A 25,309-nucleotide genomic window follows, 5' to 3' on the forward strand; every position below is an offset into this window, starting at 1 on the left:
ACTCCTCCCACCCAAGAAGCAGAGGGCCACTTACCAGGGTCTGGGAAGGTTGCAGGGGGACCATGAGAGCCCTCACACCTCCTTCCTAGAGGCTGGTAAGGAAGCTGCCACCATACTGCCCCAGAGCCCTCTTGCTCCCTCCCTTAAGCAAGGAAAGCCCAGATAAATGGAGAGCAGAGAATGGTGGGTTTTCCAGGCTTTCCATTTATTTATTCCCCCCACCCCCATGTAAAGTTGCGATCTCATAAGCAAAGCGAGTGCAACTTGCAGCCTTACGGTATGTGTTATGCTAATCAGACTTAAATAAAAGTACCAAAATTTATAAAAAGAAAGTTTCTGCCTGTGAGCAGCCTGCTTGCGAGGTGAGTTGAGGAGCTGTAGAATAGAGTGGTTGCCACCCTCTCATCTGCTCCAACTTTAGGAGGAAGGCTGGAGGTATTCTGTCACTGCGTTTTCAAAACAACTGAATAACCAAGGCATTACAAGCCAACCACATTAGTTCCTGTCACCCTTTTCTGCACACAACGGTTAAGAAAACAAAACACTGGGAAACCAAACTTGTCAATGAAAATAGAGGGTCTTTCATGCGTTTTTTAAAAAAGCATTCTTGTTTCAAAGAACCCACATACATGTGGCAGGTGAAGATGCTTCTGAATCAAATTATGCTTACAGTATTAACTTTCATGGACTAGCAGATTGGTGGAGGCACAAGGATGGTGAGCGACAGCAATCAATTACAGGCTGATTCATACATTTTACCGAGTCATGTTGTATATCTGCTAAACATGTAGTGTTTCAAGTACATTTGAACAGCTGTGATAGCTCAGTCAGTAAAGCATGAGACTCTTAATCTCAGGGTCACGGACAAAATATTCCTGCACTCTACAATACTGCACTTCTATCTGTTTTGGCTACTTCCTACTTAAGATAGAAGGGGATCAGGTCTTTCAAGGCTGCTAGGCCATAGATGTTGCTTCCCTACTGAAGTTTTTAAAATAGTTTGAAAATACAGCCTAATGGTTGACGCAGCAGTCATTGAACACAACAGTAGTTGTTAAACTATAATGCTTTTATGAGTAATCAGAAATAATTAAGAGTGATCTGCCTATGCCATCATAGAAGTATACTTTATCATTCTTGATATTTGCTAGAGAAGTTGTAGCCCAGGGGTAAGTAATCTGTGACCTTCCAGATCATTTTGGATTCATCACTTCCATAAGCCCCAGGCAGAATTGCCCAATGGTCAGGGATGGTGGGAGCTGCAAGGCCACAGGCTAGCCATTCCTGCTGTAACCCCCTATGCCTGAGATTTGCTAAAATTCAAGTGTGCATAGTCTTTCAAGAAACAGCAGAAAGGCCTGTTGAGGACCTCCTACTTTAGTGCTTATGCATTTCCTCCCCTCCTGCGCTATGGAAACTTCTGCTTTCTCTTTTAAACTAATCAGAGTTTCCTGTTGCAACCTAACAGGGCCACACTGGTTAGTTTGTGGTGCGTTCAAACTAGAAAGCAGATGCTTCCTGCTTCACTGATGTGCTGGAGGAGAGAGAAGTGGTCGAGCAGGCTCATTCATTTAACACTCAACCATGGTTTGGCTGCTGTGCTTTAGTTTGGTCATTATGCTAAACCAGGCTTCCTCGGCCTCGGCCCTCCTGATGTTTTTGGCCTACAACTCCCATGATCCCTAGCTAGCAGGACCAGTGGTCAGGGATGATGGGAATTGTAGTCTCAAAACATCTGGAGGGCTGAGTTTGCCCATGCCTGGTATATTACTATCATGATCATTACTATTCTTGCCTATCCTTCATCATAAGGTTCCTGGGTGAGTTGTAGCATAAAAAAACAATAAAAACAACCCATCCCATAATAATAACAACAAATATCCACATTTTGGTCAGATTCACAAGCTCTAAACCACTGGTGGAAGATTCTCTCTGGTATATCCCGTTCACTTAGCATAATGTGATATTTGAGAGATTTGTGTGTTACATCGTGAAAAACCTTTTACAGAGTCCATTGAACCAAAAAATACAGAAAAGCTTATTTGTAGTAGAAGAATATGCATATGGAAGTACTGCCAGCATTTTTGAGTATTCTACCATTTTGTCAACCTTTAAAAAATATATTGATGTGGGTTTTGTGCACCATCCTGCCTTAGTAGAATTGTTCATGGGTCTCTTTGCTGGGAAGTTCTATAGGCATCAGTTGATCCTGGCGTCGGCCCCTCCAGCATTGAGTACTTGTTGCATACTTTCTGGAAGAAAAGGGAGGCAGGATCAAGGCAATATATTTTTACTATAGGAATTTCTATCCCTTACAGGCAACACTGGCAGTTGTGCTTTTGGAGCTAATTGAGTTGTGGTTGGCATGGGTCTTTGCCACCTTAGACCGGTGTGGTTTAGATTTTTATTTTTTATTTTTTAAAAAGTTTTAACATTAAATGGAATTTAGTCAACTTCACACTTGTCATCAGATATAGTCTGACAACCATCATGTGACAGACAACTGCTTGTTAAAAGATGAAACGCGAAGCTTGTTTTGAAGTGTATAAATCATGCAAATAGTACAAATCCGCATTTTCTTTGCATACATAACATCAATTTATATGCATTGTTCCAAATTTTACAGAATTTGGATTTCTCCTAGTTTTTGCAAAGAACACACTGATGAAGAGACAGATACCATTTACAAAGAGCAGGTGAAAATATTTTTAAAGGCAATTTCTCAAACTCCTACAGTGGTACCTCGAGTTAAGAACTTAATTTGTTCCGGAGGTCCGTTCTTAACCCGAAACTGTTCTTAACCTGAGGTACCACTTTAGCTAATGGGGCCTCCTGCTGCTGCTGCCGTGCCACCGCTGTGCGATTTCTGTTCTCATCCTGAAGCAAAGTTCTTAACCCGGGTAATTTCTGGGTTAGCGGAGTCTGTAACCTGAAGCATCTGTAACCAGAGGTACCACTGTATTCTGAACAGGGAATTTAGACAAATAATAGTATTTTTTATGTAAAAAAAATGTAAAAGAAACAAGGCTGCAAGAGTGTTTTTCAATGCTAACTTCCCACCCCAGCTATAAAATTACTATGGATATATTACCTGGCTGACCTTACAAGTGAGTTAGGAATAAAAAATACTATATATCAGCATCAGCTGAGGTGTGAATTCTGCTATTAAAACAACACACTGATTCACAAAGATCCTCAAAGGCCATGGACGTAGCCAGGATTTTTGTCAGGAGGGGCAGAACCTCAGTTTGCTATGCATTTTTACTTATTTTTATTGATGAGGGGGGCAGCTGCCCCCCCCCCTTGGCTATGTAACAATATCTTACCTGGCTTTGTTAAAGCTCACAGAATTGGGCTCAGTGTGGCCTCTTCATGCAGGATTTATTAATAATGAAACCACAGTATAGACTGTCCTGCTCTATGGAAAGCTTGCATATAGGTTCTGAGCCCATGAAAAAAACAAACCACCAGGAATAGAGTCAGTGAGCTCTCAGTTCCCTTCAGCTGCTGCCAAGTGTGACACAATACAAGCCCACTAGATGGCAGCTTTTACTTCCAAGAGCATTTGTAACCTCATGAGGAAGGATGTGCCGTTTTTCACACTGCCATTTACTAGAATGCTGTTAAAAACACCATAACTTCCATACTTACTGTTTTGCCAGTTTCATAGATATCTGCTCTAGGGAACATCCTTTTGTCTCGGGGATGAAGAAGACGACAAACGCCAACGCTGCCAGGCTCATCATGGCATAAACAAAATAGACCCACGGTAAACCAATGAGATCTAAGAATTTTTTAAAAAAATAAATAATTAGTTATTTTAGGAACCTTGTTCTCAGTCCAGGTCAGCAGAGCGGGTGTGTGTGTGTGATCTGTGGCTTTCCAGATGTTGCTGAACATCAGCTCCAGCAAGCATGGGCAATGGCCAGAAAGGACAGGGGCCATCGGCCACTGCTCAGTCCCCTGCCTCCTCCCAAAATGTCACATGACATTGCATGTCACACATGTGACGTCACACACGCGACCGGCCTCTCAGTCATTGGTGCAAGTTGGTGCTTCTGCTTACCCCCTGTATTACATAGGTTGCTATTTAAATAAAGGTGCAGAAATAAATTCATTAAATGAGTTTCGTTTCGCAGGCATGCCGTGTGCATGACCACATTGTCTCTCATGCAAGGGTTGAGTCACAACAACCTTAGAGAAAGGGGCCAAAGGGTGGGATTTTGAAATTCTCCCAACAGTTTTTCCTCAGAAAAATTGTCAGCTAAGAAATGTTGGTTCACTGAGTGCAGAAGCAGCAATGTTATAGTGGTGGCCAGGGCTTAGAGGTCAGGAAGGAGCCAAACCTATTGCTTCCTTCAACATTAAGAGAACTAGGTTCACAGTTGCACCCGAACGGTGAAAATGGGGTGCTATTTTGTAAAGTAGTCTTCAGGGGAGAGTTGAATATTTATCAATGGTTTGTGAGGAGATTTTAAAAGAGCATTTCAGATATGACTTTTAGAAGACATCTGAAGGCAACCCTGTTTAGGACAGCTTTTAATGTTTGATGTTTAATTGTGTTTTTAATATTCTGTTGGGAGCCGCCCAAAGTGGCTGGGGAAACCCAGCCAGATGTGTGGGGTATAAATATTATTATTATTATTATTATTATTATTATTATTATTATTTATGTAAGTATAGTCAGCTAAAGCCTAACTAGGCATGGGGGAGAAACTAGATTCAGTTTGTATCGAAGGTGAATCTACCTAATTCATGCTTTCTGAAATAATAAGCGAACCAGGAGAAACAGCCATTCTACAAAATTTGCGCTTTCTAAATGTTGCAGTGCAGTTCCCCAGCCAAGTAATGTATGCATTAAATGTTCCTTTAAATGCATATGTGTGAAAATAAGATATAAAAACACATTATATTAGGGGAAATATACTTTGCATGTATATTGGGCAAACTTGCACAACCCCTGGTCTTACACACATGCGAAATTTGAAGCCAACCTTATTCTTGTGATTTTACACTCTTCTTAATGCTGCATTTTAAGTTGTTGTGACCCATTACGCTCACCCTTACCCATACCAGCCTTACCTGTTGTAGTCAAAAAGGTTGAGGAGATTAGAAGATTAACACCCCAGTTCATGCTGGAGGTTAAAGCCATCGCTCTTCCTCTGATCCCTCCAGGAAATATTTCACTCAGTACCAGCCAGGACACTGAAATTAAAAATACAAACGTAACAGTATGCGGTGTTATGTAAGGCTCATCTAGCCTACCTTCGCAAACCCCTGTCCTGATCCTATGCTCCCTCATTCCACTAAATTGGGCAACGGGGGGGGGGGGGGCACAGGTGCCAGAAGCAGCAAAGCCAGTGGGAGTTTTGGGTATTCCTTGATATAAGCTGTAGGGCACACAATACAGAATCAGGCCTACAATCCTGCTTGTCTCTCCCCAGTACTGTACTGAGCTTCTTGCTGCACCTAGTTCAGCAAACTAAAGCAAAACCACCTCAAAGGTATTGGGGCAGGGGGTTGCATGTGACCATGGATGGGAAAGCCTGGATAGCTCAGTTGGTTAGAGCATGGTGCTGATAACGTCAAGGCTGCAGGTTTGATCCCCGTATGGGACAGCTGCGTATTCCTGCACTGCAAAGGTTTGGACTAGATTATCCTCAGAGTCCCTTCCAACTCTACAATTCTGTGATTCTAAGTCATGGGAAGAACACATTATTTACATTCCGAGGGTCACAGGTGCTTCCAGACTGTCAATATGTTCTGGGTGGGATACAAGTGGCAAACTATAGTTGCACAATTATGGCAGATTTGGTGCTCTTCCAAACTGGACTTTTTGCGGTAAGGAAAGTGATGGCAAAATGTACTGGGAAGAGTGGGAGAACAGTCATTTTACCTGCTGTTGTATAACCTCATCACAAATCACTGCTCAATAAACAGCCAGAGAAGTATAATCTCCATGCAGATTTCATGCAAATAGGAGAGATGCTCAATAAACAAATCGGAAAGCAACCACAGCTTCCATTTCTAATGTCTCTAATTAAAAGGCTTCAGGTAGCTGGGAAATATACTTAAGACATGTGTATGCTGTCTTTGATGGCAAAGCCCTCCCAAGGAAGCAGCAAAGCAGAATGAAAACATTTTTTATTTTTTTATTAATCTACCGCAATCCAACTTCACAACGGAAAAACAGCATCAATTTAAAAGCCCAACATAACTGTTTTGTGAAAATGCGGTTTGAAATACAAATGTTTCATATGTCTGGCCAAAGTGGGGATATGTACTTAGCATTGTAGAACTGTAGAGTTGGAAGGGACTCATAGGGTCATCTAGTCCTGCAACACCAAAATCATTTGCCCCACATGGGGCTCAAACCCACAACCCTGAGATTGAGTCTCATGCTCTACCAACTGAGCTATCCACCACCTCCCCACTTCTCTGGGAGACCATTCCAAAGATATGGGGCTGCCACTGACCAGGCCTGCTTCCTAGAACAACACATCAGATGAACCAATGGTGGACCTGTGTACAGGGCCCCTGAAGCTGATCTATAAATGACAGCCAGGTTTGTAAGGGAGGCAGCAGTCTTTCAGATAACATACCGTAATCCCAAAGTTTCAGTTCTTCTGTTTCAGCATCTCCTTGCATTGTTATAAAACTATTTTCCTTTTGCCAGGAAGCAGCAAGAACCCAAAGGGATATTTCCACTTGGGCAATACCAGTACCGAGATGGCAGCTTTTTAAATTGGCAGCTGAAAATCTCAAAATCTCCATCTATCTTTTCTCAACTGAAGAATCTGAAGCACTCTATCTGGCACAGTGCTTGGCTTCCCATGCCCATTCATTGAAGAAGCTACATTTCAGAATAGGATTAGACTGATGCACCCACTGCCTTTTACGGACAACATTCCAATATTTTGTTGAAGTTCCTCGCTGATAATGATTGATAAGTTTGGGTTTAAGGGTTAAACTGTACAGTTGTCATAATAGTACTCTGGCAGATTAAATGTGGATGGAATGCAGGAAATAACCTCTTTGGGAGGCGAGTTATGGAAGGCTTTCGTTGTGGCTGATGATATGAAAATAAAGTAGCTTAGAGTCTTTGGTCTGATGAACAAAACTTGCTCTGTTTCAGCTCTTATGTGAAACCCTCTGGCTTCTTATTGTGGGCATCCAAGCTATATTCCCAACAGGCCTATGCAGAGTGTGCTTCTGACCTTGGAGGAGAGGACTACCTCTGAAACAGGCACTGAGCCAGAGCTAAAGATTCCAGACTTCCCAGCTCCATTAACTTCACTGAGTTATGCATGTTTGCAGATAAGGGACAATACATACTGTTTTCTCCTAAGCACATATACCTGAGAAATTCATTTAAGAACTTTCCTTTTTGACCTTAACCCTTGCCACTGTAACAGGTACAGCTATGTGGCTGTAATCTAAACAATATAGCAAAGAATTAACTTGGTTTTCTGACTTTTCTTCTTCTCTGTCTAGTAGCTTAAAGACTATTAAAGGAAAGTGTGTGTGTGTGTGTGTTTCTTTAAAAAGTAGAGTTCAAAGTACTTGAAATGGTTTATTGGGTTACAAAGGTACGCATTGGGGGGGTGGAGATCAGACAGATTTACAGCTTAGAAATGAATGAGGCATGGGATATGAAAGCCTCTGAAAGAAATGCATGATTAAGAAGTGGTGCAAGTTGAGGAATGCTAAGTAAAAGGGATTATTCCCCAAGCAATAGGGGTGGAGAAAAGAGAACCAAACACAGGCATAGGCAAACTCGGCCCTCCAGATGTTTTGAGACTACAACTCCCATCATCCCTAGCTAACAGGTGGTCAGGGAGGATGGGAGTTGTAGTCCCAAAGCCAGTGTGGTGTAGTGGTTAAGAGTGGTAGTCTCATAATCTGGGGAACCGGGTTCGCGTCCCCGCTCCTCCACATGCAGCTGCTGGGTGACCTTGGGCCAGTCACACTTCTTGAAGTCTCTCAGCCCCACTCACCTCACAGAGTGTTTGTTGTGGGGGAGGAAGGGAAAGGAGAATGTTAGTTGCTTGGAGACTCCTTCGGGTAGTGATAAAGCGGGATATCAAATCCAAACATCTGGAGGGCCGAGTTTGCCTATGCCTGGCCGAATACATACAGCACTCCTCCAAAGGCAAAAGCAACAGATGGACTAATGAATGCAAAAAACCCTTCTCTGTGAAGAAGGGACTCAGAAGGTACAACTGATGATTTAGATGATGTTAGGAAGAAGCCCAGTGTGGCTTATGCACAGTCCTGTGGAACTTCTATTTATACATGCATATGATTGGGCTGTCTAAATGATTTGATGAGTTTTCTCAACAGAGATACAAGCCCTGAGAGGAATCTGATCCTTGGGAGAGCTGATACTCACAGGGACATATTTTCTCTGCCTTCTCACCTGAAGCAATCAATCAATCAATCAATCAATCAATCAATCAAGGATTGTCCAAGCAAACCCAGCTTGTGCCTACAAGGCACTGAAAAGTAAAGCTCAGAATAGGCATCTTTATTTCTTAAACTTCAAGCATCACACAGATGCTTGAGACGAAAATCCTATACGCAGAAGGGGCTTGACTGATTTGCTCTTCTGCTGTGCTTGTACCCTGCTGGCCCTTTCCCCTCTCCCTCCCAGTAAGCAAGAGCAACTCACCTGCCAGGAAGCTAGCAGATTGGGCCCGCCCACACTTCCACTTGCCCTGTGCCTAGGAAACCTTGGTCTGAGAGGTTTTCTGCTTGTTCCATCCCGTTTGCCCTGCCCTTTCCCCCCAGAAAAACCTGCTCTCTACCACTGAATTGGAGCAAACCTCAATCTGCTGTAAACCCAATTGACATTTGCTCCAATTCAGCAGTAAAGAGTGGGTTTTCCCAGGGGAATGTGGTATGGCAAGAAGACATGTGGATGAGCCTGTCTAACAGAGCCCATATCCCACCCAGCAAGCCACTCCTGCTCATAGACACTGAGGTCTCTTCTTACTTATCAGTCAAAACAACTTGCAATAAATAAATTGAAAAACACTTACTTGGTCCAAGTCCTATGGAGAAAGCAGCAATGTAAACTAGCAAGCAGGCCAGAGAAAGCCATTTCAGAGCTGATCGAACTTCCATTGCTTCTGTTGCTACCTGAGAATCTGTGTGGCTTGTGTCGGGGGCTCTGCCTCCCACTGACATGGTCTTGTTCCACCTTTCCGTATTAGAAATGTCAGCCTTCCATTGTGAAACTGTGCTGGACGAAGCCAGGCTAGCAAATTGCTCCTCAAGAGTTTCATTTGTGGAGGTCAATTGTCCCACTCCGTGGAATGTGGCATCTTCCCAGGACTGGTTTCTACAGACAGCAGTGGCATTCACATGTATATTAAGCGTGATCAATCCCATGGTGAACAATGACACAGACATGAGGGATGAGCCAATGATAAGAAACGTCTTGCTTCCTATTTGGTCGACGAAAAGGGTGGCTGGGATTGTACTGACCACTTTGACCACTCCAACACCAGTAGAGGCCAAACTAGCTGCCTGATTGCTCTGAAACCCAACTGCTTTCAGAACAGTGGAGGCATAAAACAAGATGTTAGGCTGTCCTGTTGTTTGTACAAAAAACACTAGAGTGATTCCTATCAGCATCCGAGTCCTCATATTGTCTTTTGAATGGAACAGATCCCAAAAACGGTACTGGTGCTCATCTTTCAAGGAAGATTTGATCATAGCAAGTTCTTTGGTGATGTCTGTGGTTGTCCTGAGTTTTCCAAGCACTTGGCTGGCAGCTTCGTCAAAGCCTTTCATAACGAGAAAACGAGGACTTGGCAGAAGGAAATACAAAGCAATGGCTTGTAGAATCCCCAATGGAATGACCAGGCCAAACATGTACTTCCAGCCATGGGAAACACTGGCAAAGGCATAATTTGAAACATAGGCAAAAAGTATGCCCACTACAATCATGAGTTCATTCAAAGACACAAGCAAGCCTCTTCTGTGCTGCGGGGCAATCTCTGCGATATACACACAAGTTGCGGTTGAGGAGAGTGAAATGGAAACCCCTATCACAATCCGCCCTATTATGAGGAGTCCGTATGAGGCGAAGAGTATCAGCACTAGACTTCCCAGTACAAGTAACCCAGATGACAGCATAATGGCAACTCGCCTCCCATATTTGTCGATCAGGATCCCACCAGTCAACGAAGCAAGAAAGGCACCAATGAGAAGAGCACTTACAACTATCTCCTGTTGCCGGCATGAAAGGACTAGGATGCTAGTTAACTGAAGAAGAGCTCCAGAGATAACTCCAAATTCATAACCCATCAGAAGGCCACTGATAGCAGCAATGCCAGATGATAGGAGAGTGAGCATTCCGAATCCTGGAAATAAAGTTTATAGAAATATTCAGTTTTAGTTTAGTATTTTCAGAAAGTATATCTTTGCCCAAGATTCTTAAGCCAACAGAGATGAAATTTCCATCTAAGATGATTAAAAAACAACAACCCAGATCTTTGTTTCTGATACTTCCAGTTATTAGAATTGTATAGTTCGTTTACTAATAATAACTACTTAAGCTTCATATTTTAAAAAGAGGGTATACGTCTGAGTGTCCCTAAATACTCGCATGCTTGCTTTTGTAGTTATTCCCCATGTTCTGAGCCCAACTGATCATGTAATCCTTGATTTATTTAAATTTGCACTCATAGTGTAATTTTAAGATCAGCTCAGCCAGCTCGTTTTCTCAATGGTTTTTTAATTACTGCTTTTATGGTTTTGTTTTTGTACTTTGCAGACATGTGTTTTAATTTTTATTGTAAGCCAGGCTTGAGGCCAAACTGAAGAAGGCAAGATATAAATGCTTAAATAATAAATAAATAAAATTAAAATTGCATTGTGGGCCATAGCATGGCCCATTTAGATCTACATTCAGTTTCCAGTCAGGTGGCTCTGAAAAATCATGGATCTCATGTTGTTTCTTCCTAAAAGCCAGGCTTAGTTCAGTTATCATGATTAATAGTTCTGAATCACGTGCCTAAATCCTGTCGGTTGCCATGGTCGTGTCTTGGGCTGCATAATTCCACAGGTTAATTAAACAGCACTCCCTCTGTTTGCAACATTTAGGCTGTGAGTGCCATAACTAACGCAGCCAAAAGGGCACCAGACGCATACAATAAGAAGACTACTGACAGACTTGGGGGGGGGACCCAAGGTTTGCAGAAGTGTATAACTTTATATATAAAGCTTCAGGAAAAATCCTCTGGGGAAGGGGGGGATGTTGCTGTGAGAACTGAGCATGCTCTGGTCATGGAATGTAGGCTGACTACTAGATAGGATAACGGGGGTGGGATGGGGGTGGAGATGCTGGGGCAATTGCCTCAGGCGCATTTTCTGGGGAGAGATGCTCATATCCCCCTCTCTGAGCCAGCCCTGCACCACTTTGCGAGGTTGGGATCTGATCAAATCCTAGCCTCACAAAGTGGCTTGAGGAGGGTGGCATGAGAAGGACGCCGTGCACCCGTTGATCACAGCCTCCCCAAGGGGCTTGGACCAAAGGGCACATGGTTGTTGCATCCTTCTCATGTCACCCTGCCCGGATCCCAACCTCACAAAGTGGGACCACCCTGCGGACACATTGTGGCCTATCAGGTGTCAGGTGTACAACAGTGCATTGTGGCCTGACAACCTCCTTACACTCCTTGTTTTGGCAATCTCAGACAGGCAACAAGAAGAGATTTGCCGAATATCTGGTGGGCTGTTTCTCATGGCAGGTGGGCTGCATTTGGATCGGTGGTTCAGAAGTTGTGAAAGGGAAAGCGGGGGCAGCACCAAGCACAAGAAAGCAGAAAAGGTAAAAGAAAGAGGCAAAGCCTCAAAGTGGTAGTGAAAAGGAGAAGGGAAGAGAAAGCAATTTAAAAGGAACCTTTTTGTTTATTAGATTTATAGACCACCCTTCATTATAAGAGCTCAGGGCAGTTCACAAATAAAATGCAGGATAAAACTAAGTAAATAACTGAAACTAAAAAGCAAAACAAAACAGCAAAGAACTTATTCTGATAATATACACATAATCACTAATTATAACGAAACAACCCATTTTTAAAAACAAGTAAAGGACTTACCTTAATGCAACAAACCTAAACCTCTGCTAACCATCATACAAAACATCACACCTGAGCTTTTCCATGGACCATTAAAACTCTCAAGATTTCTCCTTACAAAACCACAATGTTATAATTAAAATGCATCTTGATGCATAAGCCCCTACAAGAATTATAACTGACAAATAGGAGCCGCAACAGGCTGGGAGTGTTGCTGTTCCGTGTTCAAGTTAGTCAGCGAGCCGTGTTTTTGCTCTACTCTATTCCACCCACAATGGATTTGTTCAAAGTAACATAGGTCTCCTTCAGGTAAAGGGCTGTAGCTCAGCCAGAGAACACATGATTTCATGCAGTAGATCCCAGAACAGATACCTTGCATTTCCAGGTCGGAAACAGGAAAAGACCCATGTCTGAAATCCTGGTGTCACTACCAGTCAACATAGACAGTACTTAACTTGATGTACCAATTGTCTGACTTGGTGAAAGGCAGCACCCAGTGTTCTTACTGCATAAAGTATTTTACAGGTTGACTGCCATTCAGCCATGTTCCTATTAGCAATTGTGTGCATTGTAAAATGTCCTTTAAGAGAGTGCACTTTATAAATCCACGGCTAATTTTGTTTTAAAACTACTTTCTGTATGTATAAGAAACACACAAAAGTGTGAGCAGGCACTGAAAAAGTTTAGCGCTTAAAATTCACTTTCAGTTGTCCAATGAAAAGGCCCCAAGATCAGTGGATTAAAGTATAATCTTTTCCTTATTCAGCACCAGTACATTCTGTGTGAATGTATTTACCCCATGTAGCTGTTTTGTGTTACTTTTGGAATTCGACAGCTTGGAAGTCAGTGAAAGACCAAGAATGAACAACATGTGGGATAAACAAACTGAAGCAACACTGACGCTGAGGTTCTTTTAAAAAAATTTAAAAAAAATTAAAAATCTAGAAATAGCTACACTGCTCTTGGTGTGCTTAGAAACCAAAGCCAAAATCACTGGTGAAACATGGAAGAGAAGCATATTCTATAAAGTCTAGAGCAGGGTTTCCCAAACTTGGGTCTGTAGCTGTTGGACTACAGTTCCCATCATCCCTGACCACTGGTCATGCTAGCTAGGGATGATGGGAGCTGTAGTCCAAAAACAGCTGGAGACCTAAGTTTGGGAAACATTGGTCTATCAACTTGTTTTCACAACACAACACAACCAGCCAGCAGCCATCACAGGCAACAGTGGTGCTCCAATGCGATGGAGCTGCAAAATAAGGGTATAGAAATTTATAAATAAACAAATAAAAATTGCAAGCCCCATAGGAAAAGCCAGAAGCCAAAAGGCTTTTCAAAGTCCCAACTAGCCACCATCTCTTAAGTACACCTCAGTGATGCTGAGAAAATAAATGAGATCACTGGGGTCCTGTGTGTTTACTTCCCCTAGTTCCCTGAAAGCAGAGATATAAATGTGATGAATACCTAACATATTATAAAACTGTTAGTTCAAAAATAGCTCTTCCTTGTACATCAATATAGTGGTACTTCAGGTTACAGACACCTTGGGTTAGACACTTCAGGTTACAGACTCCGCTAACCCAGAAGAAGTACCTCTGGTTGAGAACTTTACCTCAGGATGAGAACGGAAATTGCGCAGCGGCGGCATGGGGGTAGCGGGAGGCCCCATTAGCTAAAGTGGTACCTCAGGTTAAGAACAGTTTCAGGTTCAGAACGGACCTGCAGAACGAATTAAGTTCTTAACCCGAGGTACCACTGTAATTAGAAAGCCTAAAGACTAAAGGATTATTTTAGAAAGAAAGAAAGAAAGAAAGAAAGAAAGAAAGAAAGAAAGAAAGAAAGAAAGAAAGAAAGAAAAGATCGTCCCTTTGGCTCTTGTATATATTGTTGCTGGGACTTAGTCACATTCTATCACCATCTATTGCCCTGCAGGCACAATTGTCACTCAGACTATGTGGCTGTACCTGTTTGAGCAGGAAGCTTGTGCAGGCTGCATTTGCTGCATTCCTCTCCTATATTCTGACATTGCTGGCTGAGGTCCTCTGTGTCCTGCGCAGGTACCATGGCTGTAGAAAAACAGCTCGCCAACTTGGTTACTTCTCAGCGATGACGAGAGGCTCTACAGTGAGAGCGTTTCACCCTTGCTGTCAAATCTGGTGCCTCTGGCTCTTCTGTCCATGGCAGCGTGGGACAGGAGCAAAGTGAAATCTGGAAGTTACTGAGGGATCCGGGAGCAACTTTTTCTTTCTCTTCCAGCAGGTTTTGCCCTTTTTGGTGACACAGGCTGTTGCTATTTTGGGTAAGCCTATCATGAGCAAGTGGGAGGGCTTTTGCTCAGAGGTATTGTTTTTGCCTTTGAACAAATAGCTGGAGACCTTAGAGGGTTGCGCAGAGAGCTCAACAGGAGTTTCAGAGGTTTGGCTTACAGCTTCCCGCTCCTCCAAGCTGCATATTCCCCCTTCTCCTTTTTTTTTAATCTGTGAAAAAGAAGAAGAAAGAGTTAAAAGAGGCTGCTGTGTCAGCAAGAAGTGGTGCACTGAGCAAGCACAGAACAGATGGTATTCATTACTGTGCCATTATGAGCAATTAAGAAATAAAGTAAGAAAAATGATCACTTTCAGCATACGAATTAGGTTTTAATAACAACAATAACAATAACAATAATCATCATCTGTGCCACAATAAAGAGAAAACAGAACCGCCACCTGAGAGAGGAAAATAGGTATACTTATAGACTGGAGAAGCTCAAAAGCTTCAAAAAATAAAGTTCTGTGCCTGCTGCAAAAAGATGGCCAAGTCATAGCCAGGCAAGCCTTTCTGTGGAAGGAGATCCATGTGTGGAGAGCCCTAGTGTGGCTGCTCCTCACCTCACAACAGCAGTGGCCACGGCATGGGAGCAAGAAGGGGAGGTGTGGGAATGGGGTTGACCCCGAAAGCCGGGGATGGTGGCTTCATAATTGGGCAGAAGGTGAAAAGGGTACTTGGTAGCTGCAGTGTGTAGGAGAAGGCAGCTGCTGGAGGTTATCATGTGGGTGGTTTGTGTGTGAGGAGGGTTGCATGGAAGGAGGGCAAGGAGGTGGGGAGCTAGGCATGAAGGTGCAGACGGGTGCAAAGAGGGCTGCAGAAGAGAAGACCAGACGTGGCTCCCAGAAAAGGGGCTGGGAAGGTAAAAAGCAAGCTTAATAGTTGCATGGGGTGGGATGGGGAAGCTCTAGGGAGTTAACAGGGGGTGGTAGGGGGTGTTGGGGTGACCAATAGCACAGCCCCTAGTATGTGTACACACACACACACACACACACACACACATCCAGGTTCAAATTTCCATCACTCCTCCACAGTTGTGACTGATGCCTTTCACTTACAGTTACAGAAACATGGGAACACAGAACATGCTCAGTGTCCCTTACACTGAATGCCAATGCCCCAGACCTTATTGACAGGGATCTTAGGTATGTTCACATGATGCATGTGTCAATTTATTTATTGAATTTATATACCACCCTATACCCAGAAGTCTTGGGGCAGCTCACAGTAATGTCAGGTAATGTAATGTACTCCATGTAAGTACTTACTTTAAAAACAGCCTTTTTACATCATTTCTACAATATTGTGTCCTCTAAGTATATTAGTCTTTAATGACCTCTGTGCAGTAAGAATCCATTGTAAACGGTGTGAGTGAGAAACAAATGTTTGGCTTTGAAGAAAGAACACTGCTACCGGGGAAACAGCAATAAGATATTAAACTTATCCAAGACGCTTGGTATTTCAGCACTTCAAAACAAAACTGGACAAAGACACACATCAAAAATCGAGGTGCTTCATTTCCTTGGAACTAAAAGGAATAACATGCAGCCAGCCCACGCTCCCTGCCGCCGCCAAAGAACAACTCAAGATCAGCCCATATCTGATCACCAGTATTGCAGGACTAAAGTCTCTCTGACCATGTGTTGACTGACAGAGTGTGAAAGAAGGAGGCTTGAGCAACTAACCCCCGGATAGTGAAGCAATGAAGATCTAAGAGTCTGGACCGAAGATGGCACATTTTCGCAAGATGGGCATGAACTCTGCACCCACTTGGAACATCCCAAAGTATCTGATGCAACTGCTCTGCTCCTTCCTCTTCCTTAGTTTGCTGAAATAGAATGTGGCATTTTATGTGTGTCCCCCCAAAGTGTCTCCCTATTTCCTTGAGGTTGGGCTTTATGCAAAACATTATGCATAACACCACACACAGAAATTCATTTCCTACCCCTCCTATACCGGGGGTGCTGTATTATACAGGTCCTCTCTCCACACTCATCTGCCAGTCATAATGATGAGAATTCTGCTATCCAGTATAAAATAGCACCATCTCATTTGCATTGAAAGAAATGGGGATATGCTTTTCTACCAGCCCGATTGCAAATACAACAAAAAGCATGAAGCCACACTCACATCAAACAACAGTAATGGGGTACTAGAGGTCTATTCTCACAACCATTCAAGAAAATTTTACTTGTGAGGAAAGTTGAGCAGGTCCTGTGCATGCCTGTCATCTGCTGAATATTGATTATGGTATGCTATTACCGCTAACTTCAATCTGAGTTAATAACGACCAAGTTCAGAATGTGGGGCTGCATGCACACAATGCTAGCTAGGGACAGGTCGAAGCAGCTGGGAATCATCAAGGGTTAGGATTTTCCCAAAGTTGCACTTAAACACAGTAGATTCTGGTTCCAGCAGCTATCCAGCATCAGCTGCTGAAGTGAATGTGGGAGTTGACAGCAGCACTCTTCTGGTAAAGTTAAGCAGTGGATGAGGAGAGTGATGGAATTACCAGTCAAGTCAACAGGCCCCAAAATAAATCAGGAGCAGCTGTTGAAGAAGAACTTAATTCTGCTTCTTTCTGGTCTCGTTGTTTTTTATGGCTTCTCAAAGTCTGACTCAAATGAATTTTCACAGCTATTAGGATGTGTTCTTTGTATAAATTGGGGACAAGTCACATTGAATGGATTTCTATCTACTATGCTGCAACTGGAACTGCTCATTTGTCTTAAAATTGATGAATTCATGCTCACCAAAAGAAAAGAATTGTGTTTATGACCTTATTACTAGTATTGCACACAACAGCAGATAATCTGTAACTCAGAGGGAAGCCATTCATGCCATGTTGGGTGAAAAGCTGAGACATCAATATTATTCATGTGCAGTTGTCGATCTACTGTAGGAAGGAACTGGAAAGGGCTCTGGCTGCACTGAATGCATACAAACAAAGAGAGGAAGCACAGGCAAGTCCACACTGTTCAGTAAAGAAAATCCTTTGGAGAGAATGTATCATAAACCCAGAATGCACACTGTACGTGCATTCAGTCAACAAAAGGCAGGTCACATCGCTTCAGATTTTTTCTCTGTGGGAGGGAATCGTAAGTACAATTAGCTATGTTCAGAATTCAACAGACATATGACCTTATGAGCAATGCACTCCCCACAGGGCAAAATGTCTTGTTAACAAACATTAGTACCGTCCAATATCCCAGAACTGACGTCTATAAAGCAGCAGGCTATGTACATCATCTCTACAAGTTACAGTTACTGCAGAAAACCCACTGCTTTTATTCTGGTATTTTGAGAGGAAACCTGTCTCTTTAAACACTGACATAAATATGTCTAGAAGCCTGAACCCAATTAGGAAGTTCAAAGAAGTGCAAGCATGCATTAGCCGCACTTCACGTTTTGCTGAAGAAACTGCTGGTGCACAACATTAGTGTCTCTACAATCATAAGGTGTGGAGTTGACTTTAGTAAATTAAGTGTACACCTTTGACCTTTGAATTTAACAGTCCAGAAGGGTAGCTGTGCAGTGAAAACAGCAAAGATGCAGACCATTCAAATAGGTTAAACCTATCAGCACCAGCCTTCAAAGAAGATGCATGCCTGAGACAATTTTTATTGACGCCTAGTGATTGAGTTAGATAATTAATGTAAGGTACCCAAGCTTTGGGGATATTTCCTTTTTCACTTCTTGTGTAGCGGTGGGCTCTCTGCTTCCTCAAATCTGTGTTCATAAACATCTAACACGTTCTCTGTCCACAGATGAAGGACTCTCTTGCCCATGATAGCTCACACAACAATGTATTTATTGGTCTTCAAAATGCCACTGGGCTATTTGCTATTTCACATATGCCTGCTTAAGGCACTTGTGAATATGTCTCATAAAACCTGAGGTTGTTACAGCAATAAAACAGGCTTTGCAATGCAAATCTCTCCCCTTCTTCATAACTATATATGGTACCGAATTGACAAGCAGCAGAACAGCACCAACTGGCTCCTGCAAGCACCTTCAAGGAGGAGGCAGGGCCCTGCAGTTATCCTGCCATTGGCCACCAGCACAACCCCTTCATGGGTACTTCAAGAGCCGCACGGTTACAGCTTCCGCCTGAAATTGAAGTGTAAAAATAAACAAAACAGCAACTTATTTATCACCTCATGCTAATCAGCCATGCAAATTATGCCATAGGCTGCATGGCTCTGCACTCCAACAGGATTGTAACAGATGCCAAGTGCTGAAGGACTGGCTAAGCTGGACACCTGCAGCATCTAGGTTTGTTTTCTTTCCCTCCCTCCCAATTTCTTTTCCTTTTGTGCCATGCCTTGTAAGACTAAGGCAGGGACTGTCCCAGTGATATATAATCATAGAGTTGAAAGGACCCCAAGGGTCATCTAGTTCAACTCCCTGCAATGCAGAAATTTCAACTAGAGCATCCATGACAGATGGCCATCCAACCTCTGCTTAAAAACCTCCCATGCAGGAGAGTCCACCACCTTCCAAGGGAGTCCGTTCCGCTGTTGAACTGCTCTTACTGTTAGAAAGGTCTTCCTGATGTTTAGTCAGAATCTCCTTTCTTGTAACTTGAAGCCATTGGTTCGAGTCCTACCCTCCAGAGCAGGAGAAAACAAGCTTGTTCCCTCTTCCATGTGACAGCCCTTAAGATGCTTTGTGAGGTGCTCTGTGAGCCTTTTGTCAGCTGAAGAGTGGGATAAATATGCTTTCCATAAATAAATATAAATATATTTGGCAGAACTCTGAAATACAAATTGACCTAGTAGTCCTGTATTTCAATGCCAGACATGTGAAGATTGGCTTTTGTGGTTACAAAGTGAATTACTGTGTGCATGCATGCTGGGTGCTCAATTCCACTCAGCCTGATAAAATACCCTCAGTACCATTTCTGGTCCTGACAATGACTTCTAAAACAAATTTCCTACCTGAAATTAGGGAGCTATCTATCATCTATCTATCTATCTATCTATCTATCTATCTATCTATCTATCATCATCTATCTATCTATCTATCTATCTATCTATCTATCTATCATCTATCTATCATCTATCTATCATCTATCTATCATCTATCTATCTATCTATCTATCTATCTATCTATCTATCTATCTATCATCTATTTATCATCTATCTATCTCAGGGTGGTGGTGGTTGTAAAAGTGACTACCTCAGCACCTAGTCTATCTAAGGCTTATGCTATGTTTAAAAGATGTGGTCATTCCCAGTTGTAGATCCCCACAAAAATAACATCATATAGCAGGGCCAGGGGACCCGTGGCCCTCAAGAGGTTGCTGGATGAGAGTTCCAACACTCCAACCCAAACATCCTCTTGAGGGACACAGGCTCAGCAACCCTATCACATGTCAGGTGTCCAGAGGACTTTGCGTACATAACATTATTTGTTCCATTCCCTTAGTCTTCCCATATGGGGCAAATACAAGCATCAGCTTCAGTAGACAGGTGGTTATCACTGGCAAACAGCATGGAGGAAAAGGGTTAGCCCTCCCCCTTATCTCAGCATTGCAGTCCTGATCACATTCAGTGGCCCATGCAATGGCTACTGAGATTACAAAAAAACAAGTAGGGCAACCAGTCAAAGGTTTTCTGGTGTCATATCTAGGCTGCAAACATACTCCCATTTGCTCTGCATCCGGTGCACTCCCACTGCTTGTTTGGGAAACAGCATACACACAAAGTTCACCACAGTTCATAGGTATTGTGTCATTTTTAAAAATGAAATGCTGTCCCCCTCCCCCCAAAAAAACCCAGCTTCAGCCCAAGCTGAGAAAAACAACATCATTGAGTTTTAAGCCAGTGATGTGTACACAGCCCTAGTTTGGTCTTGTGATGAGTTGTCAATGTTGACAGGGGGTGCTAACACAGGAACATAAAGGAAAGCACAGCTTTGGTCTGCCAAAGATCCATCTAGTCAAGGATCCTTTTCTCAAAGTTGCCAACCAGATGCCTGTGAGAAGTCCAAAAGCAGAAACTGAGGGAGCAGTGCTCTCCACACTTGTGATTCACAGCAACTGGTGTTCAGAAGCATACGGCCTCCGACAGTGGAGGGAAAACACAGCCATCGTGGAGGAGCCTGGGGCGGGAGGAAAAATAGCTCATTCGGTTAGAGTGTGGTGCTGATAATGCCAAGGTTGCAGGTTCAATCCATGTATGGGACAGCTGCATTGCAGGGGGTTGGACTAGATAATCAGGGTCCCCTCCAACTCTACAGTTCTATGAAGAGTGGTCCAAGGATGTGGCCACAGCTAAGTGCTGCCCTGAAGCAGGAGCTTCCTCACTCACACTCTGGTCTTAGCCATTGAGTTTTACCGCCTTCTTAGTGGTACAATACGACCTGGAAACTGGAAAACATCCTTTCCCCTTTCTTTTTAACAAAAGATACCACTGCATATGCTTTTACAGCTGCCTTTAAATTTTCTGGCAGGACTGAGCTGTGGCATTAAAAACAAGCTCAGAGTTGAAGTGGCCCCACTTCTGATAAAGCCCTGGTGAAAGATGCTTTCTCATATTTGGGCTCTACATAATCATTGTTTCTTTTTAAAAAGAATGCCAACCACAGGGGTTTTGGGAAGCCAACACTGAATGACAATCTGTCCTCTCAGTTGTCCGAGAGTTACCCTCCAGCCCAGCCTTCCCTTTCCCCCTGCCCTTTGCTCGCCCAGGTGTATGAGCTTACCTGCTGTTGCCAGGCAGCAGGGCTGCAATCTCTTCTGCAGGGTTTCCTTTCTCTCCCTGACCTGAGGCTGTGAGACGGGAGGAAGGCGGAGAAGCAGGGAGACGCCAGCCGACCTTTCTACGGCTGCCTCTTTTCAGCTGCTAGAGTGGCCCCTGCTGACAGGAGGGGAAACTGCGGGACTCTCTCCCAAGTTAAAACGAGGCCTGCAGGAGAAATGTGATATAAGGGAATGGCTGGGGTGTTTGGCCTCCATTAGAATGTGCCAAAAATGCAATTTGCAAATACGACAAGCACAAGCTTGTGTCAAGGGAGAAACGTGCCAAGAGGAAGGCACCGTGATCAACTCCCACCCGGGAACCAATGTCCCCACTGTGGAAGGACATGTGGATCCAGAATTGGCCTCCACAGTCACTTACTTGTTTTACATTGCTAAAACCATGTTTATGGAAGACAATCTTACTTGGCTACAAGTGATCGCCAAAGAAGAAGAAGACATTAAAAGCACACCACTTCCCTCAAAGAAGACCAGGAACTGTAGTTTACCCCATTACACAGCGCAGTTCCCAGGATCCTTTAAATGTACAGTATGGTATGTATGCAGCAGTAATAATAATAACAACAACAACAACAACAACAACAACAACAACAACAACAACAACAAGCCAGGACTAGCTCTTTCCTAGGTCCTGATCTGACATTCAATAGACTTTTGGGTCAGGAATCTGAGACCCTCCTTCCAACAGAGGATTTTTCCTCTGTCTCCGTGTTTCTGATTTTAGAGTCCTTTAGGCATGATATAGGAATTTGCCACCTGAGGTTCCTGGACTGGAACCCTGCTTCTCCCTCCAAGCGAGTTTGCAACCATAAGAACTATGTAACAAGGTCTATCCTGCAAGACGGCAGAAAATCCCAAATAACCGTAGTGCCTCATCCGATAAAGAAAGAAGCAACTGCATGTGCTATGTAACAAATGAAAACTTTATTCCGGGTGTCAAAACATTGTATGTAATTATGAAACATTTTCTGAAGGTCTCGGGAGGTTTCAAATTGTATGTGTTACTTTATGCTTGTTACTTTGTGTTCAATGAATATCTAAATGGAAATTGCAACCTTTCTCTGTAATTGTCACTTCCTAATGTAAACTATGTTTCTTGGGAGGATGAAGGCCTACTCTGTATCCAATCATCCATGGACTATCTGCTGCAACTGTGAAATCTTGAAAATCTAAGATTAAATATCAGCCACCAGTCATCCTTTCTTCTGTGCACTTGGGAAAAGAAAGGGTCGGTGTGTTCACTCAGTCACCTAAACTATACTTACCTTTTGACGTGCCCAGAGGGAACAATCTCCCCACACTCCACCTAACCCCACCACCCATCCGCAAAGCCCCAGGTAACCCATGCCATACTTTCTTACATGTACATGATGTAGGCCTGGCACAAACATGGAGGACATGGGAAATGTAAGATCACCACCGAAGGATATAAAAGCAGGGCCTATTTTTTTTCTGGGTTCTCTCACCTGCCTCTCACAGACGTGGAAGGGGAGGGGAAACGCTGTTGCAACAGTACTTCAATAAAGATCAGGTCTACTAACCGCCTTGCTTCAAATACTTTGGCCTCAGGCTCCTTACATCCCGACTGACAAAGGGCTCTTTGAGCTTCTTTGAGTGCGGGGAGGGTTCTGTTGGGTTCAATCTCTCTCCCGTTCATTGCATTCATCAGACACAGGGTATAATCTGCAGAGGAGAAGGCAGGCAGGTATCTACATTGCTCAGTGACATCTGTTAATGATTGCTAAACATAAGAGGCTTTGACATTGAAACAGACCTTTCAGAGAGCATGAAGTTATCTGGAGATTGTGCATTGACTGGCATCCAGAAGGTGATGAATACTCTTTTGGATACCAGAACTGTCATCTTTTCTGCTATAAAGCACCTCACAAATGGTCTCATGCCATTGAAAAAGTGACTAGATGTCCTGAGAAGATAAGCAGAGCAGTTAAACCTGCAATGCAGGCTGTATTTAGGAAGAATAGCTGAAAGCATTGTACCAAGAGGGCATAACAGGCACCGGTTAATGTCAGGCATTCTCCTTCTATAGGAGGCTGTGCCAATAGACGCAAAGGTTGCATTTTACTCTCACCTTCCAGTGGAATGTCTAGGGCAGTAGACCTATGTGGAAGTAAGTTCCATTTAACACAATGAGGTTTCTGGGTATATAGGAATTATCTGGACACACATTAATTGTGATTAAGCAATTTCCTTCTTCACCAGGTTTTTAAGATTTTGAATTCGGTAGAAGAAATTGCTGTCAATGTCAGTTTTTCTAATAGCCAAATAAGCCATCACATGAGTATTCTGAGATCATCTCACAGCCTTTTGCTTTCTTAGAAATGAACAACATCTCACTTTCTGTATCTGCATAGATTTTGTACCTTTATGGACTTATTTCAAAGCTTTGTATTATTAGTTTAGCTTTCACAATATTTAGCCAGATGGACTGACCCAGACCCTGCAATCATTGTCTGAAGCCCTTTGTTGTGTGTCAACACAAGAACAGGGCTTTTTCTGTGGTGGCTCCCTATGTGTGGGATGCTCTTCCCAAGGAGGTTTGCCTGGCACCTTCATTACATATCTTTAGGCGCCTAGTGAAAATGTTTCTCTTCAATCAGGCATTCAGCCGATTAACATTCTATGGCTTTTTAAATGTGTTTGTAGGAGGGGGGTTATTGATTTGTTTATGCTTTATTATGTATTTTGTGTTCTCATTTTATATTTTTCTGTTGTGAACCACCCTGGGATTTTTGGGTGAAGGCCGGTATACAAATCAAGTAAGTAAGTAAGTAAGTAAGTAAGTAAGTAAGTAAGTAAGTATTATTAATAATAACTATTTGAATTATTGCTGTAATTAAAATATGCAAACTGATTTATTCTTACTGAGCAAGAACCTGGACCGCATGTCTTTTCCAGCCCACATGGTGGCATCGTTCATCTAAATTTCACTCTAAAAACAAAATAGTTCAGTAGAACATTCTGCTAGTAGTCCAAAGGTTTCTATAGAGAGCATGACTCTAATAGAAGAAGAAGAAGAGAAGAAGAGTTTGGATTTGATATCCCGCCTTTCACTCCCTTTAAGGAGTCTCAAAGTGGCTAACATTCTCCTTTCCCTTCCTCCCCCACAACAAACACTCTGTGAGGTGAGTGGGGCTGAGAGACTTCAAAGAAATGTGACTGGCCCAAGGTCACCCAGCAGCTGCATATGGAGGAGCGGAGACTCAAACCCGGTTCCCCAGATTACGAGACTACCGCTCTTAACCACTACACCACACTGGCTCTCTAATAAAACTCTGGCAAGTGTTAACTGGGTGTTCTGAGCCTTCTTTGGTCTCTTGGCACTTATGCTAACAGGTAACGTTGTCCTGTCACTTGCTACTGTTTGCTGTAGAGGCCCAAAGTATAGTCAATGTACTGATGGAAAAAATCCAGAAAGATAACTGTGCTAGTTCTCTTGCAGCAAAAACAAGGAGCCTTGTGACAACTTAAAGGCTGACAAATTTAATGTGGGATAAACTTTAGTGAATTAAGACCCGCTTCATCAAATGCATGAAGTGTAAGCTGCAGTTGGCAGGCATATATACACATGGGTGTAAGGGTGTGGGGAGTTAAATGGCAATGGGATGCAAAAAGTACAATCTGTGATCATTTAACTGGAGCTTGAATGTACGCAAAAGAAGCAGAGTAATAAATATATGTGCACTGCAATCTTCAGACCATAAAAGCTATGGAATGCAGTTTGTGATTCCTACTTGGTGAATGCAGGGGCTGCCAATGTGGCACTGTGGGCACCATGACACTCTCAAGACTTCCTCTGATGCCCATGAAGCCTCTAAGTCTCCTTGGTCATGAAGTGGGGAGGGCAATTACCTTTTTCTCCCTTTAAAAGTAAATAGAGCTGAGGGAGGAAACTGGAAGAGTCACACTTTTTCCCACTTCCTCTTTCAGCTCTGTGTGCTTTTCCAGGCTCTGAAATTCTGCTTTATCAATTCCCCTTGGAAGGCCAACCCAGGGGGATTGGGGAACTATGTTTTCGGCAAGCACAGACAAGCCCTCTTCCTGTAAATGAGACAGAGCCGGGATGGTTTGTTTATCCATGCTGCTTTGTGCATGTACTTTTCACCCTAGTGTAAAACTGTATTGCACCTATACT

General features: G+C 43.1%; 1 protein-coding gene and 1 long non-coding RNA gene across 6 annotated transcripts in view; one reads left to right on the plus strand and one right to left on the minus strand.

Annotated features, from left to right (window-relative positions):
- LOC308473934 overlaps nt 1–25,309 on the plus strand; it is a 391,929-nt gene that overhangs the window by 115,908 nt on the left and 250,712 nt on the right. The window lies entirely within an intron of this gene.
- On the minus strand, nt 185–21,164 carry SLC2A12 (solute carrier family 2 member 12). Of its 5 annotated transcripts, none has more exons than XM_080999669.1 (6): nt 21,102–21,164; nt 14,054–14,566; nt 9,042–10,370; nt 5,083–5,205; nt 3,652–3,784; nt 185–2,252 (listed from the first exon to the last, which is right to left on the minus strand). In XM_080999669.1, the coding sequence occupies exons 2-6, from the start codon at nt 14,151–14,153 to the stop codon at nt 2,153–2,155; spliced, it is 1,785 nt and encodes a 594-aa protein (XP_080855795.1). In that variant the 5' UTR covers nt 14,154–14,566; nt 21,102–21,164; the 3' UTR covers nt 185–2,152. The 5 variants fall into 5 exon arrangements, with proteins under 5 accessions (XP_080855795.1, XP_080855797.1, XP_080855796.1 ...); XM_080999671.1 differs by having other exon boundaries at nt 14,054–14,553; nt 21,102–21,151; XM_080999670.1 differs by lacking the exon at nt 21,102–21,164 and adding an exon at nt 18,360–18,491.

This window comes from Podarcis pityusensis (assembly GCF_964106645.2).
Source record: "Podarcis pityusensis genome assembly, chromosome: 3".
Classification (NCBI taxonomy): Eukaryota; Metazoa; Chordata; class Lepidosauria; order Squamata; family Lacertidae; genus Podarcis; species Podarcis pityusensis.